Below are 16,117 nucleotides of genomic sequence, written 5' to 3' on the forward strand. Positions count from 1 at the left end.
TTCCTCGAACCTCGATCCAGAATTTCGGCTCAGAGAGAGCCAGCCTTCGCTTGAGCAAGCAACACGCTATCCCTACTGCCGTCATATATGTATGCGGTCGATGGAAGCGCATTTCTCCCCCTACATTCGACATCTTTTGAAACGGGGCTTATCACCCATCCCTTCTATCCGTTCTGGATGGACGTTCCCCGCAATCTCCCATTAACATTCGTTTGGTATGCATAGGGACGAGCTCGGCCCGATTCCAGGCGTTTGACGATTAAACTCCCGCACTCGGAATTCTGTGAAAAGGAATCGCCAAGAAATTCTTCCCGCGGGTTAAGTCTCCATGGATCTCGCGACTAATGCACGTATAATGGGCGCTACCTTGAGAGGATGCTTGACTCCGGGAAGAAGAGACTCTTTTTGCGCTGAGATCTGGAAGACTCGTGTTTCGAAAGAAAACTCCTCGCTCGGGAACGAAGCTTCCTCGAGAGAGCATAGCTTCGTGGTGAATGTGATTTGGAGCCAAATGGTGAGCCATGGAGCGCGCAGCAATCTTCGACATGTGAGGACTCGATCTAGCTCTCTGTGGAAGAGTGAACCCACGCCGATTTGGGAGATAAGGCTTTCTGTAAGGGGAGAGATCTCAATGCCGGAATCTTGTCCAACAGTCCGTAGAATCGTGAGCTCGACGACGCCTGGATCGAATGAGGGACCGGATCTAGAACATCCGAAATCCTAATCTTCTTGACTCGGCAACACGCTCAAATCGGCTCGATAAATTCGAGAACGATTAGTGAACCGATGAAGCCTGAGCATGCAACTCGTCCGGAGAATATCGGCGCGGGTCCATTCTCCTCCGACGAGGCGAAGGGTCCGATTCTCCGGGACCGGAAGTTGTGAATTGCCGTGGATTGTGACCCCTGTTGAGGGATCGATTGGGCCCGAGACAGTGCGATCGAAGCGAGTCCGGAGCCGGACGGAATGCTCGACCGAAGCGGCTTCCGTCATGCAGCTTCCTCAGAGCCTGCAACAGTTCCATCGTATCTCCGAGGCTCTTCGTTCCCTGGGCGCCTGCATGAGGCATCCCCATCATCATTTCGTGCGCCGTACCCAGGGGGAATCCGCGACTCGGAGAATCCCACGAGTCAATGGGGATCCCACCGAAACATCCCGATGTGAAGCTGGACTTCCTCCACGACATTGGTGACGGATATAGACCGCCTCCTCCCGTCATATAGTGCTGAAGAGGGTCCACGGAGAGAACTCCATGATATTGGTTCACGAAATACGGAGACGTCATTTGTTCGGCTAGAATGCCGAATGGCGAGTCGGCCGCCGAGTTTTCGCGATCGAACGGGACGCGGGAGACGTTTGATACTGCCACAGCCATACCATGATGAAGGCGATTCCGACATCATTTATTCAGCTCCAAATACTCAAGCATTAAAACATGGAGAGAATGACGTTCTGACTAGTAGACCTTATGGAACATCGAGCATGAAATCTACGAAGTAGAGCCATTTGACCCACGGGTTTCGTCGTCTCCGTGATCAACGAAAAGTGCGCTCCAGCGACTCGATGATGAGTGGTAAGACGTGAGCTTGACCAAGCAAGCCAGCCAGGACAGGACAATAACGCTTTTGGCAAGGATATCCCGGAGAGCCTCTTCTCGCATGTGGTGTACCGGCTTTGGAATGCTCGATCCAGGAATCCTGAGAGGAAACAGAGGAGATCAGGTTCGGGAAATTACTCGTCGAAGGGGTTCAACATGATTGCCTTCAACGCCACGGAAACTTCCATGTCTAAAAAAATTGTAGAGGAGCCTGATGACAAAGGCTCTAGTGGAACCTGTCTTATGGGTCCACCTTCCGTCCGAGCGGAACGCGGACCGATGCCTCAGGTGGACCCTTTACGCGTTCGAGTTAACACAGTCTGAAAGAATCGGTGCCTGACAATAGTGGACCGATAGCTCAGGCGGACCCAACACGAGGGTGGTCCCTAAGTCAGGTTACACTGTGTTGATATTCTACCACAAAATGAGCAATTCTCCCAGGATGGCAATTTATAGATATATACGTGCGTATTATTTCCCGTCTCTCACACGGCGATGGGATATATTCCTCGGTCGATGGAAGCACTTCCGTCCAGGCATTTTCATCGCTGCCCCACAATCTGTAGAATCCTGATGAAGATGTTGATGATATCCAAGTAAATCTGGAACCACAGAAGCGATAATTACAAAAAAGATGAACGGACGCACCCCACTGCTGCTTGAGGATCCCTCAAAAATGAGCACGGAGACTTCACCCTGCATATCGATGGCTTTAAGTGAAGCAGAGATCGCGTCGTGGATCCTCACCTCCAGTGCTCCTACGATGTACTCCTCCGGAGAGAGAGCGTTTTCCGTCGATCGACCCATAACGCGATGAATATCATACACCAGAACGAACATGAATATGATGGCTCCGATCCCGGCGAAAACCTGCCGAAAATACTCGATATAGTCGGATCTCTGCTCTTTAGTTACAAATATGATAAAAAGTTATCAGAGATACCTGACGAGTGAATCTGATAAGTATCTCACTTTGTTACTCGTCGAGCCGTACGGTATCGGCATCAGCAGGAAGGTGAGCAGGAGCCCCCAAAGAAGGCAGAATACGAGTCCATGACAAGAACTGAGGTCGTATTTAGTATTGAAGGAAAACACGAAAATTCCGACACAGCACAGAAAAGTTATGCCCAGAGCCAGCATGACGGAATCAATCGTATAGAATGTGCACGCGATCGATATGAAGATCGCCGACGAGATCGTGAAGATGAAGAGAATAATAAGGTTGGTCGGATATTTCTTCCGAAGATCAGCGACACATATCAGCAAGATCGTGCATACGAAATAGACTACGATCGAGCCGATGAATAAAAACAGGGTGACATCGAGATTGTCGGGATCCTGCAGGTAGACTCGTATGTCGTCCGTGAACATGGTGGTCACCACCATTGCTGCGGAATAGAGTTCTCTGCACTTAGATACCTACATGATAATATTCCCAGAGGGGAATCCCCTCGCATTTCTCGGCTCACTGAGATCCAAGGAGACCGAGGATCGAATTCCTAGTTCATTCCGGAAATCTTCAGATCCTGCTCACCTGTCAGAACGGAGAGCTGCGCAGCGAGGATGGTGAAGACTTTCCTGATGAAGCCTCGACGGATTGCTTTGTCCTCGAAGGGACTGAAATCGGTGACTGGGAAAGCCTCCACATCTTCGAACGCCATTGCGAATCTCGGGATATTGCTCTATGCGAACCGTACACTATGCCAGTGACCTGCTCCACGCTACATAGGGGAGCGATCTTTCGAATCGCTCGCACGCCCCCGTTGAAGAGATCTGCCAGCTACCGACAACGATGGATTATTTTCTCTCCCAAAGTTTGGCGCTTTGATCTCTAGGGCATTACACAAAGAAATCGGAGACAGCACACTCTTTCTGGTACAGATGAAAAGATTATGAAAGCCTTGGAGAGCTTGGAACTCGACGGAGTCAAGCTGATGATTCACCCGTAATGCCGGCATCCACGATATCTGGCAGTATGACTAAGTCTAGCGTTCCTCTCACCAGATCGTAGGGTCTCGGAGGCCCCATGCCGACCTATTACCCTGGAGTCCATCACCTAAACGGGGCGATGGGTCCTCTCGGAATAATGCACATTGAAGAAGGAGATGTTGAAAAGATGATAGTAGGAAATACGGAAGAAGAAGACGAGGAAGCCCGCCTCGTTTCTGCCGCGAATAAGGCTACCCTCGAAGGCTCCCGAAGAAATAGGTACTTCGATGTCTAGCGCACTATCATAACATTCGCCGGATCCATGGCCAATCATATTGTGGTACCTGGGCCGTGCCTTAAGAATCGAAAAGCGCAAATCCTGCCCTGGGTAGGAGTTCTCGGAAGAGTGACGAGGGTCTTTCACATCTTCGACCGCGTCCTCGAAAATGAATGCACTACGTTCGCGGGTGATAGCTATCCGCCAACGACCAGAACTCTCTCCCCTGATCGGCATTCTCTCCTCGATCCGCTGATTTTCTTCGCGCTCCGACAGAATGAGGATACAGTAATGACGTCCAGCGTAGGAGGTGCCGGACAGAGTTATTTCCGAATCTCGGCTCCCGTCCACCCCGGGTTCTCCTTCTCCGAGCGTCTTTCGGGCGTATCAATTCGGCGCCGAGTTTTGCTCGGAAGTGAACCAATTGTTCACTCGTTTGCTACAGAAGTCGAAACGGTGTCGAGGCGAAGAGACATCCGCAGAGACAAGAGTACAGCCGGAAGGAACCCATAGCCATCTGATTTGTCGGATATGGGCGCCATGTTCCTCGGAGAGAGACTGACTTTATTCAAAGAATCTTCTTCCATGAGTTTTCTGAGGATTGGATCGGCCAATAGCACCATTGTACACAATATATGATACATATCCTGCAGTTCCCTGCCGGGGATTCTCCATGAGCGTCGGAAGCGGGTTAATGTCGTCCGGCGGGGGCGATCCGATGAACGGGTTCTCCTTTCCGTTGTCAGGTGCCGGGGAACGGAAGCTTGCCATCCTCACCCGTGCTTGCTTGGGCTGGCGCGCCCGAAACCAGTGCCTGCTGATAAATACAATAGGCGATGCAGTCTAGTCTAATCCCTGGATGGGAGAAGACTTCGGTCAAGTCACGGATCTAGAGCGTCGGGCACATCAGGTGCCTATCGGAAACAAAGCGAAAACCAGGTTAGATTCTATCATTCCACAGGGCGCAGCTGCTGAGCCTTATGCTCCACGTTAACTGCTAGCTTTCAGTCGATAAGATTACTATCCCACGGCGCTCGCCATTTCACGGTGAAATTACTTTTTTCGTTTTCCGCGATTGAAATAGCGTCGGAGATGTGATTTATCGAACGGCACCGGCGAATGAGTATATGTAGCCCGGATCGGTCGTTGCGCCATACAGTTCGGCTCACAGCTCACGTCAGTTCATTCCATAGAAGCCTTAGAACTTGAAGGTTCGCTCGAGTGTATCGCCCGCCGGATTTCCGATTCCCTCGGTTCTCTTGTTTCAGAGATGCAAAAATGGTCGAGCCTGACTCTGATGTGGCTGTTCGGAGCGAGTCTTCTGAGTCAATTACAAGCGTCTACTCCCACGCGGAAGCGGCTGACTGAATCTGAGATCGCTAACCTGACGAATTTGATTCTCAACAAGACCTTCTGGGACAAGCTCTTGGCTGAAAGCCCGGTCGAGGCATACGCGGACGGTTCGCCTGGCAGAGCACAGAGCGCATTGGCTACCGCTTACGATATCGTGGATGGATTGGTGATTCTGATCGGTAAGCGAATCTTCGTCTCGTACCAAACCCTTCCGCTCGTTCTCGGACAGTCGCTGGATTCGCGCAGAGGAGTGAGCCTCGACAGATCTTTCTCTGTGACCCATTCCTCTCTAGAAAGCAAGATTTTTGCGCTCGGTATCGTTATCGACGCACGGTTTATCCGAACAGCGGAGCGCGTTTGTCAGGACCGCTTGTCCAGTTCACAGACGGCTTCCCCGCAGCGAAGCGTTCGTGCATAACGGGAGCGGCTTCCTTGCAAAACCGCGGGCTCTGCATGATTGAATTCTCGATTGTTTATTGAATCGATCACTGCTTTGAGAGTCGAGCCGCTGCCCTAAGGCCTGACGAGAAGTGTCCGAGTCGAGCAATGCTTAGGTGATTGACTGATTAACTGAGTGGGAATTAGGTATAGTCTAAGAAGCAGATAATTTTGACCGATTGCAGCTAGCTTACCTGTCATAGGGGATTTGTTCCTGACGGATGCCGCGCAACACACGCTATATGGTGTCATACCGAACAGTGAGTCCGTGTTTCGGTCGTCTGATGCAATAAATCCACAAGGACAGCTTCAGTCGGGGAGAGGCGTTCATTTTAATCCTCTCACGTTTTTTTGCAGTCATAATTAGATTAAGAGACATGACGATTGGCGCGATCGGGTGATCGTTGGCATTGAGTCTCATCGATACCGCCCCGGAATATTCTGCACCGAACCCTTTCGCCTTGGAAGATATCTGATTCTCATGCTCATCTCTCCATTCGAAAAAATCTCATCTTGTCGCACTCGTCTTTGAAATCTGGTCAATTTCCCAAATGATCTAGCAGGAGCCGCGGGTTCAGCTCCGATCTGCCGATCTATCTGTACAATGAATAAATCCATATGGTTTTTTCTTTACTGCTATATTTATACCTAGAATTTCGGCCTTGAATCGATAAGTTTCGCGGCGGTCATACAAACTCCACTCCTTGTGTTGAATCGTCTACCACTCAGGCACCTGCTACGCGACGTTTCAGAAAACTTTCGGTGAACTCATCGGCTATTGCGCCGTAATCGTCCCTCGAGCTTCCTGTATGCTCTGTTTCTTATAGCCCCTTCCCCAGAAGCGGAATTTGATCAGATATGTCTATGGGACTACTCGCAATTCACCCGAATGCTCCCCCTTTCCTCGATATTTATCTACCGATCTCTCATGTCGTGACCCGCATGGATACCGATTCGACTCCGTCTGGTCCCGAGCTTCGCTCGGATAGCATGAAGGGTTTTCATTCGGATTAGGGTGATCTCGCTGTGCTCCTCCATGCTCGGAGAATAGTCGTCACCTCACCGCAGAGACAATTAGCCGGCTCTGCTTGATCGGGTTGAAGAACGGACCGCGCGTAAATCAGAGCTTATCGTCCTGGACGAGTTTTCATCACCGTTCAGTCATTCGCGTTTATCAGATGAGTCTGCTTTGACGGAGCTCCAACAAGTGTGACCAGCAGATTGAAATATCAGCGAGCGCATCTCTTTCACTCGGGACGGACATATGTACGAATTTGAAAAGGCATCCGACTCACTCTCGGCCAGCACCGCCATTGTGTTCTCCGACGCAATCCCGCCCTGATTATAAGGGAATCAGTTTCGATTCTGCGGACTTCTTCTAGTTCCCTGAAAGATTTCATTGTAATTTGTCGATAGCTCTATGATCGATGAGGTATCGTTGACACACAAGGCAGGGTTCTTGAATTATGCACAGAAGACTACATGGTAACAGTGAGAACGACAAACACTGAAAAACAGGAAACGAGCTCGACCAAGACGAAATTGAACGTGACGGAGATTTTGATCCTCATCGACAGTCATTTCATGTTAAGTATTACAGGCGTCGATAATCGATCCGATGAATCGCCCAGCTCAATCGAGCGTCGGATCCGTTCCGGATCCTTGATCGTACCCGCCCCGCGATTGATCATATTCAATTCAAAGCATAGCTTTGTCGTATCATCCGTGGAGATTCCCTCTTTCACCCAGCTTATGGACGACGGCTCAAAGAAAGCGAGATCACAGATAACATTTCCGTCGACGTTTCGGATATTCATGATTTGAATCGAAGTCCCAGAATCCGAAGATCGAGGTCGGGCATGGCTCTGGGTTTCGAAGAGCAAGTCCTTGGCTTCGGATTATTGTAAGCTCTGTCTGTTCGCATTCATCCCCACCAGTCGTCTCGACCTTGGGAGCAGAACGAGCTCATCGAGGGCATTCCCCGCTCATTCGGAATAAATTCACGGCTTCCTAGAAGGAAAAAGGCTCGGGACCGCATGAATATAAGAGAGAGCTTTCAGGATCCAATGACTGTGATTATCCCGTCGTGAGAAGCCATTAAGTCCCGACTCCTGATATATGCAGAGTCCGTAGACCGTAGACGCTTTCGGGTTGTTGCGCGGCTGTTTGCTCGAGGTGGGCGCTCCCGCCAGATGCCTGCGTACGGGATCGGTCTGAACACTTGCAGAGCTTCTCAGAGGAAATGAGTCATAGGGAAAATGCTCAGTGAATGCACTATCCTGCGAGGAATTGAGATGGCATTGTCATCATTCGCAGTATCTCGGAGGGTCTTTTTGGAATTACTTCGAAAGGCTCCGAACGCGATCGCGAGAATACGACGAAGACTTCCCTTCTGCTCAGGAGTCTCAGGGTCCAGAGCCCCCGACGCACGATGGCCCGGATCAGGACAGTTGTTCAGAGGTGGGGAGTGATGGTGTCCTACGACCTGAGGTCAAACAAATGAACATCACTCATGATATCGTCAGATAGAGCCTCATCGAGCTCAAAGCTCCATGGTGACTTCTCACCGACCGCTCCGCAGACTCAACCTGGAACGCAGGGTCACGAGGAGAATGCCAATCTCCTCTCTCATCGTCGAAGAGGAGTGGTTCCGCAAAGTCTTGAACTTTGCTCCCGCAAATGTCTGACCTTGAGAGGTGCGCTCATTGTGGAGGTATCTCGAGGGAGAGCCCAGAGCTCTCCAAGGAGGCGGGCCTCTCGAGCCCGGGAATGCTATACTTTGAAGAGAGATCGCATCAAGTGACAATCAGTATTTCAATTCCGGACAGTCCTTTGAGTAGCGCCTCTCGATCAAGAAGAATCCTCTTGTCCTAGCTCTGACCTGCTCTACGATCCGAGTCCTAGCTCTAGGTACTGATGTGTCCTCCGATCGCTTTTCCGGACACCGCGGAACGTCATGAGAGCGGATTCCCAGAGGACGTCAACAAACAGCTGGCAGTACAGGGATATAATTTTTTACCTGCCGTGTCTCTCAGACGCGCTGAGCATACCGCCTGAGCATGAGATTGACGCTCCTCGCCGCATTTTCCGCCGTCATTTCCGTGGGAGCTGGACAGGGACTTCTGGGAATCAATCCCTTGAAGGACCTGCAAGATGCGTCAAAGAGGACCGCCGAGAACTTCCAAAAGACCGTCAAAGATCCCGTGGGTAGTTTTAAAAATCTCGTGGACGATACTCAAGAAACCGTGCAGCGGACCACGAAGGATCTGAGCGAAAGAGCCCAAAATACTCTCAAAGATCCGTTCGGTGCTCTCAACAACTCCACCAGAGATGTTCGGAGTACAGTGAACAGTGCCGTGAACAACACAGTAGACTCTGTGAGCGGTGTCACCAGAAGTGTCGGCGGAGGTTTGGGGAACGCAATCCGAAATCCGCTGGGTGTCTTGACCAATCCGCCCGAAGGAATGGGAGGCGCTCTAGGAAATGCGATCAAGAATCCTGTGAGCTCCCTCAGCGGTTTTTCTGAGAGTCTCGGAAAAGGTCTGGGTGACGTCGCCGGAAATCCGCTCGGGGGTTTCTCCAACCTCAGCAAGACCTTCGGGGGAGATCTGGGCAATAGGATCACAAACCCCATGGGAGCTCTGACCGACATCACTGGAGGCGTCAACAAAGTCTTTGGAGGTGCAATGAACAACACGTTTGGCATTGCGAGAGATATCACGAAGGGTCTCCCCAACGTACCGAGGAACATGATCGGTTTGGCGGGTACGATTTTGCGACACTCAATGGTGCTTTCGATTCGAGACCACAGCAGGGGAAAAAGCTGCATTATTCTTCGTTTCCACAGATCCTTTCGGGGCGGCGCTGTCCAATCTTGACAAAGCGATCGAAAAGAGGGACTTCCCCGGAATCATTTCAGCACGTGAGTATCTATCCCCGATTCCACTCTCACAGAGGTATTATTGAGAAGTTGGACCTCACGCGTGCTCTGACAGGGGGAAGGACTCTGCTCGAGACATTGAACCCGGCAAGTCTCTGAGAGAATCGGTTACAAATCATGAAAGGGAAAGAAGCTCGCGGAGCAACCTGATTGGGACCGAATACAGCGTGAGAGGATCCCCGAGTGTTCTCCGGAGGGTGATTTCCAAGGGTGCGAATTTTAAGCAGGACTTTTTCCTCAGTTGGCCCCGCTGTCCTTAATGCGATCACACCCGTGATCATCTTAGGCTCAACGAGTAAGGCATTTGGAAGGCTCGACAAGATCGGTAAGCACAGATCCTCCCGAATCGATGCAAAAGTCCAGCTCTTCTATGCGAACGAATCAGCGGCATACTGAGCGAGAACGCTGCTTGATAGCTGATTTCTATTATTCCCAGGAGATCGCTTGAAGGACGCTCTGCCATGGTTCGTGAGCCCGCTTGTTGTGACGATGCCGCTTATCGCTATGAAGGCAGCCGTCAGGGTAGGTGCTCTGTTCAGGAACCAATTGAATCCATTGTCCCTCATCCCAGGGTAGTCGACGGCTGGCGACCTTCCCCAAGGTTCTCAATCTTTCACGTGCTGTAGATATGGGGTTTTATTCAGAGCATTGCTCAAAATAAATGTGACACATCTGTAGTCGTCTGGGGAGGCAGGAGCTAAGCTTCCTTGAGAGAATCATGAATATCGCACATGCTTGTCGTCATTCTTCTACTCAATTCGAGCCTATATCCACATTGACTCTGGAGTCTATAAAGCGAAGCCTCAGCGAGTCACTATGAGGAGGAAATTCCGCGAAAAGATCGGGAGTCTCTCGCGATAACACACCCGTTCCTCGCTCGCTTCTGGATCGCGAGGACGCGTTACCCTGACGAACGAGCGACGAGTCTTTCCATCTTTGGATAGGATTGTTGCAGCTGGCGCGAGGGAATTGGTTGTTGAACTGACGCGGTTTCACTCTCTCCGCACGGGGAGGTCAATCGACAGCGGCGACTCGCACATGGAACGCGAGAAGTCAGTGTCAATGACTTGGCATTAAACATATCCGCATTTTCCCCGATTTACTGAGGAGAAAATTTCACCTGTGGTCTCCCAGAGCGACAGATGCTATCCTGGGCCGAGACCTACCTGAAGTCTGCAGCAGACTCCCTGCGACGACGTTGGCTTTCTCAGCTCAATGAATTGCGCGCAGCGTCTAGACTGTCAGCTACGACGCTCTTCCGGCGTATCCTGCCGCTTGGAAATTTCGACGAGCAGAGGACCCATCTGAAGGCGATTCCGAATAATCCAGTGTGTCGACGTAATCCGGAGATAAGATCCGGACTCGAAACCGCATGCGAGAATCCTCCTTCCAGTCCTTCTTCCGCGGGCTGTTCAGCTCACTGTAAGACTCGCCAGTCGCGGCAGAGCTGGGGGTCTCTTGCGGAAATGGTCGATTTCGTTGTCATTCGGGACAAACGAGATAAGGAACAAACAACATATCTATCGAATCAGTGTCAGATCCATGGGCCTGCCCTCGCAAAAACGCTAGGAGCGCTCGTTCCTTCTGAATGATGGATTCCAGGCATCAATGGAAGCTTCATTAAGGCAAAAAGACAGGCCAGAGGTCTTCTATAAATCGGCGCTGCCACGGTCTTCAACTCATTTCGAAGCAGAAGTGCCTTGCTTTCGAGATGGCTTCTCCCGCACCGGAGAACGCGACCAGTGGTACGTCGTCTGGGGATGAGTCCGATGTCAGCAGCGACGTTCCTGGGCCCGCTGGACTCCACGACGTGGTGAGCACCGAGAGGAGCTACCTAGATTACGATACCGAAGAGGACGACGTGTCATACGGTTCGAACGACGATGCAGGTGAGTCTACTGCGACATACTGTCGAGAGGTTGCTGCTCAGTAAAATGCCGTAATCTGTTTCGATGAAGAACGCTCTCCTGCCTAGAAGTCAACGATGGGGCCATCGGCGAGGACAGGGCCGAAGTCAGCGGTGAAGACAAAGATGACGCCACCGAGGAAGCGTATAAAAGATACGAGGAACGTTCTTCCTTCAATTACGCTAGGATAGAAGTCGATGAGGACCACGAGGAAGACCTCGGATTCCCCATGTACTACGCGGGCTACACGCATCGGAAGAAACAATTACCGATCGGGATGGATTGCTGGAAAGTGAAAACGATACCCGCCGACCCTGAGCTCCTCAAAGAGATGATTCAGGACCAAAAAGTCCGCCGCGAATTGCTAGCCAAGGTCATGGAAGAGGTCGCGAGCGAGAAATCGAGACTCGAGAACCTTCTTGCGAAGGAGGCAGCGTGAAATAATATGTCAATCATCGTTATTACGCTGTCTGATTCGTCGTCCTATGTTCCGAGGGTCTTTTCTGTTCTTCCGGTGTGGGATGGAACAGCAGGGGTTGGCGAGTTACGCGATGTGAAAAAAACTGTGATTATGACGAGTGTTCTCTCAGCTTTCAGCGTCGAGGTTCGATTGTGTGGGAGCGACTGGTTTTCCCTAGAACCACGTAGAAGCCAATTCTCTCGCCCCGAAGGGCCAGCTAGGAGTTCCTCTTTCGTCGCAAGGAACCCTAAAGTTGCGAGCGGGACGCATATATTCTCAGACGCACCTCCATTCCAACCCCAATATCATCAGCTCGCATTTCCTGAGGTCGGGACACCTCTGTCTAAACTATCTCGGTATCCGTCGACATCGACACTTTCAAGTATTTGATCCGATTCTAAAACATACTCGCAGGGATTCACTCCGCGGACGAAAACTTCCCATCGATGGCGTGCGTCGATGCTTAGAATCACAGAAGCCGATTAATTCCCGGGCTTGTGATTTCCCAAGCGAGCCGCCGGAATCAATTCTGGAATGCCGAGAACTCTCGAAGTGGACGGACTCTGAGAATTGTCGGTCCGATTGATCGGATTCAGATAGACATATTCTGCTGGATCAGCTGTTTTCGCCTGCCCGCTTCCGATTTCACGCATTGGTTATTTGGTTCGCGGAGGGGGGCAGCCGAAAAGCGGGTGCTCCGTAAGATCACGCGCTCTAAGTTCAAGTGCATCGCGCATTCGATTAACTTATGAGAAGCAGTTCGAGGACTGGATTTTAATCTCCAAGGGCCGTGAGAGCCTTTCTGAATTGAGCCAACACGACAATACTCTCTGATTGTGTTTACGTCACTTTTTATTTAAACCTCAAAACAAGCCCCAGCGCGGAGCATTCCAACACAGCTCAAACTGATCTACTGAAACGTTTGTGTGAGCGAGATGGCTCCGAGATTAAAATTATTCGTCCTCAGGCGGTAAAATCGGTCCGTTCCTCACAAGGCTCAGCCGAGTTTATTCTTCAACTTCAGAGAGCGCTCGTAACCCGGCGCGAGCCTCGGATCGGGGACGGTTTCGGTTGTACTCACGCTCACAGCACCGAAGGGTAGGAACTGACCGCCACGGAGAGACTCATACTCGAATTTGAAGGGAAGTGGATCCGGTCGCTCCTCCACCGGTATCCCCGCGGATATATCGTGGGTTTCCTTAGTGGGCGCAGCGCCACCGAACTGAGCCGCAAGCCGGCTCCTGGAAAAAGATCAATCAAAGTACGTTCAGGGAGAATTATTTATCGAGCCGGCACCACATGATCATTATGAATATCCACGCTTGGTGAATAGTGGTTCCCATGGACCCGAGTTGCGGCACTCACCTGAACTCTCGCAGCGGGGTCGACATGACTTCTTGAGTGTTCGAGAGTGCGACTGCTTCTGACGGAGCACGGAATCGATTGGTCTCTTCTCAATCGCCAGCGAGCTCGAATCGATACGAAAACCAGAATGCTGGAGAGCAGGTACCTGTAGAAGTTCAGGACTGACCCAGATGACAAGAAATATCGTCTAGCTCTCACTCACAGGGCGAGAAGGTGGATTTCTGACTCGAAAGCCAGCGCCAACCGATTCTCGGGGGGTTGTAGTGAACTGTATGGGGAGGGTCGAAACTGCGTGGGGTGCGAGCGACAGTCTCTACTGACTCCCCGGCTGAGGAGCTCCGACTGACTAGCTCGAGCTTTCGCGTACCCTGTGCTCCGAAATCCGGAAAACGAGGGCTGACGGTGCATCAACAGCGGTATCGAGCCGTCGGAATGATCTCGCTCCCGCCGAATCATTCTGATATGAGGAATTATAAGATGGAGATTGCAAAAACAAGCTCACCAGCAAGTTTCCGATCGAGGCTCCTGGGCGATTTCTAAAACTGGAATTTGCCACAAATCGGACGCTTTCTCCAAAAAGGCTCGTCCTAAACAATCCGTTCGCTCCGTTTTCCACCAGCAAATGAAACCTTTCACGAGAAAGAGCACCAGATCCTGCTGCTTGGAATGTCGTGCCCCTTTGGAACGATCCGAGGATTCGAACTGCGTCGTGCACGTGAACCAAAAAGACGAAACACGCGCCCTTCGTGGAGTATCGTCGGCTCACTATCAGGAGCTTGCGAGAAATCAGAAAGAGACGAGATTGAGATCTCTGGTATCTTGGCGGGGCGACCCCTAATGTCTCGCGGAGTCCGGGAAAGATGTCGAATTATTTCCGGTCCCAGGAAGTCGAATTTCTCTATTCGAAGGCTTCCCGGAGGTACAAGCGATGAAAACGGCGGGGGAGTTCTAAGAGCTGGAAGCTAGCGTGTATGAGACGAGCAGCACCTTCCCGACCTCGGATACCCCCTTGTCAATTTCCTCGGATACAATATACTCTCGGCGATATAACACTTTCCTGCGATCCTCCGGGAATTATCATCGCGAGTTTCCGCTTTTATACTAAGTTTACGACTCGTACGAATATCGACCATCTCATTTGTCCTCCATGGGCGTAGCTCGACGTTCGTGGACGTTCGAACCGGGAGCGCCCGGCATCTCATGATCATAGGATGGATCCCGCTAAGGTCCACGAATGTAACTCTCTCTCTCGGGATCTGACTTTCGGGATCATTTAACAGGAGAGAACCGATACGTTCTGGGGAAAACCTGGATTCTCATAGAGCCGACATCGAAGACCTGAGGCTTCCCGTGAGCATGTACGGCCGGTCAGATCGGAATGTTTTGCGAAGCTTGCCAGTACAGACACAGACGAAATTGTAATGATAAGACAAAGCTGCCGAGTCGTGGAACTTCATGACGCCCCTCTACACAGCTCGCAGGATCTCAATGGTCGGGGTGGTGATTTTCCCTCTGGGTCCATTCGAAGAAAGCGCGTCCATTTTTCAATCTCTTGTTTTGGTGAGAATCTTCCTAAGAGCAAATTGGACATCCACAGCGGAGCCGAAGAGCGGGATGACACCGGTAGGTGCAGGGGTGAAACCTCTTAAGACGATCTGGACCGAGCATTTCATGAACTAGCTATGAATGATCTTCTGCAAGGGCAGGGCTTCGCGACGCGTGGATCATTAGGCAGAAGGTTGGTGTCTCGGTCGAGGCTCGTCGAGGCTCCGCACCGTTTCAAACATGGAGAGGTGCGGGTTCCGGGATTAGAGTTGATTTTGCTCGCAGATCAAAGCCGGAAACTTCCACGAGCGACTAGACGATCATCAATCTAATATTGGCGAGGTCGGATGCAATCGTTCGGTCGTCGGAAAAATCGAAAAGAGCCTCGCAATTGAGGGGCAAAGTCAACAAGAAGTTGAATCACCCCACGGATCCAATGAAACGGTCGTTTCACCCCTATCGCGCACCGCACACCCTTCGTGGAACAATCACGCGGACCGCGGGAGCATGAATCAATTAGACAGTGCGGATGTGGGGTGCTCCTCGACGTTCGGACCGAAGCGGATCTTTCCACTGGCGGTCGAGCCGTCATGATGTTACCTCGGTGCCGACGCAGCCTACACTGTGATCGGCGTCGTCATCTTCATCGTCGTCTTCATCGGCGTCTTCATCATCGTCGGAATCCAATGGTATCTCCGCGACTTGATATCCGTGCTCGAGAAGCTCTCTGTCGGGAACCGGCAGATTCGAGGCTATCCCGGCTCACGTTGCTGGACGACCTTTTGGTTTTGATCTTTTCGGCAGCCGGTTCGACTTCCATAACGTCGTCGCTCGCGCCTGCCGCGGGAGCAGGAGGAGCCTTGACTAGAAGTGGAGCTCTTCCGGATTCTAAACTCACAATGACTAAGACGGATCGTACATGGCGATCCCTATCATCCATGAACCACCATTTTCTCACCTCTATTAGGTATCTTTCCCTTGTCAAATCACGAGATGCAGCCTCAAACCAGATGATAGCATACATGAGTTACTTTGATAGTCGTCGTCTCAACGCGCAACGAGGGACGTCAAACTTGGAGTGACCAATGAGGGAAGCACACAAGAATTCGCCAACAAAAGAAAGATACTGACTGAAGAGACATCGAATGATAGTCATCGTCCAAAGATGAAGATGATGAGTAGAGTTCCGAATCAGGCGGACATTTTTTCCCCGATAACCGGACACCAGTCGGACGGACATCGCAATCAAAACCGGACAGAACAGGCCCGAGTCGATGACACCGCCTTCCGTAGCTCCCTCCGAGCT

General features: G+C 51.3%; 1 protein-coding gene and 1 long non-coding RNA gene across 2 annotated transcripts; both read right to left on the reverse strand.

The window, feature by feature from the left end:
* Positions 1-1,355: 1,355 nt before the first annotated feature.
* Positions 1,356-3,423, reverse strand: LOC100901056 (protein lifeguard 2). Its single transcript, XM_029110538.1, has 5 exons — positions 3,132-3,423; positions 2,570-2,985; positions 2,345-2,467; positions 2,062-2,199; positions 1,356-1,697 (listed from the first exon to the last, which is right to left on the reverse strand). Exons 1-4 carry the CDS (start codon positions 3,256-3,258, stop codon positions 2,140-2,142), a joined length of 726 nt encoding a protein of 241 aa, XP_028966371.1. The 5' UTR covers positions 3,259-3,423; the 3' UTR covers positions 1,356-1,697; positions 2,062-2,139.
* A 9,312-nt stretch (positions 3,424-12,735) lies between these two features.
* LOC100901195 (uncharacterized) lies at positions 12,736-13,434 on the reverse strand. The gene is made up of 2 exons (XR_001951149.1): positions 13,267-13,434; positions 12,736-13,142 (listed from the first exon to the last, which is right to left on the reverse strand). It is a non-coding gene; the product is annotated as an uncharacterized LOC100901195 (long non-coding RNA).
* Positions 13,435-16,117: the final 2,683 nt, after the last annotated feature.

The sequence above is a fragment of the Galendromus occidentalis genome, unplaced genomic scaffold (assembly GCF_000255335.2).
Source record: "Galendromus occidentalis unplaced genomic scaffold, Mocc_1.1 scf7180000076723, whole genome shotgun sequence".
NCBI classification, from domain to species: Eukaryota; Metazoa; Arthropoda; class Arachnida; order Mesostigmata; family Phytoseiidae; genus Galendromus; species Galendromus occidentalis.

What these genes read in the sequence shown, in the direction of transcription:
- LOC100901056 (XM_029110538.1), bottom strand. Translation starts at nt 3,258, where the DNA reads ATGGCGTTCGAAGATGTGGAGGCTTTCCCAGTCACCGATTTCAGTCCC. An exon ending in GCAGCTCTCCGTTCTGACAG is followed by an intron (nt 2,986 to 3,131) that starts GTGAGCAGGATC and finishes TCTATTCCGCAG; the next exon opens with CAATGGTGGTGACCACCATG. An exon ending in ACGGCTCGACGAGTAACAAA is followed by an intron (nt 2,468 to 2,569) that starts GTGAGATACTTA and finishes TATTTTCGGCAG; the next exon opens with GTTTTCGCCGGGATCGGAGC.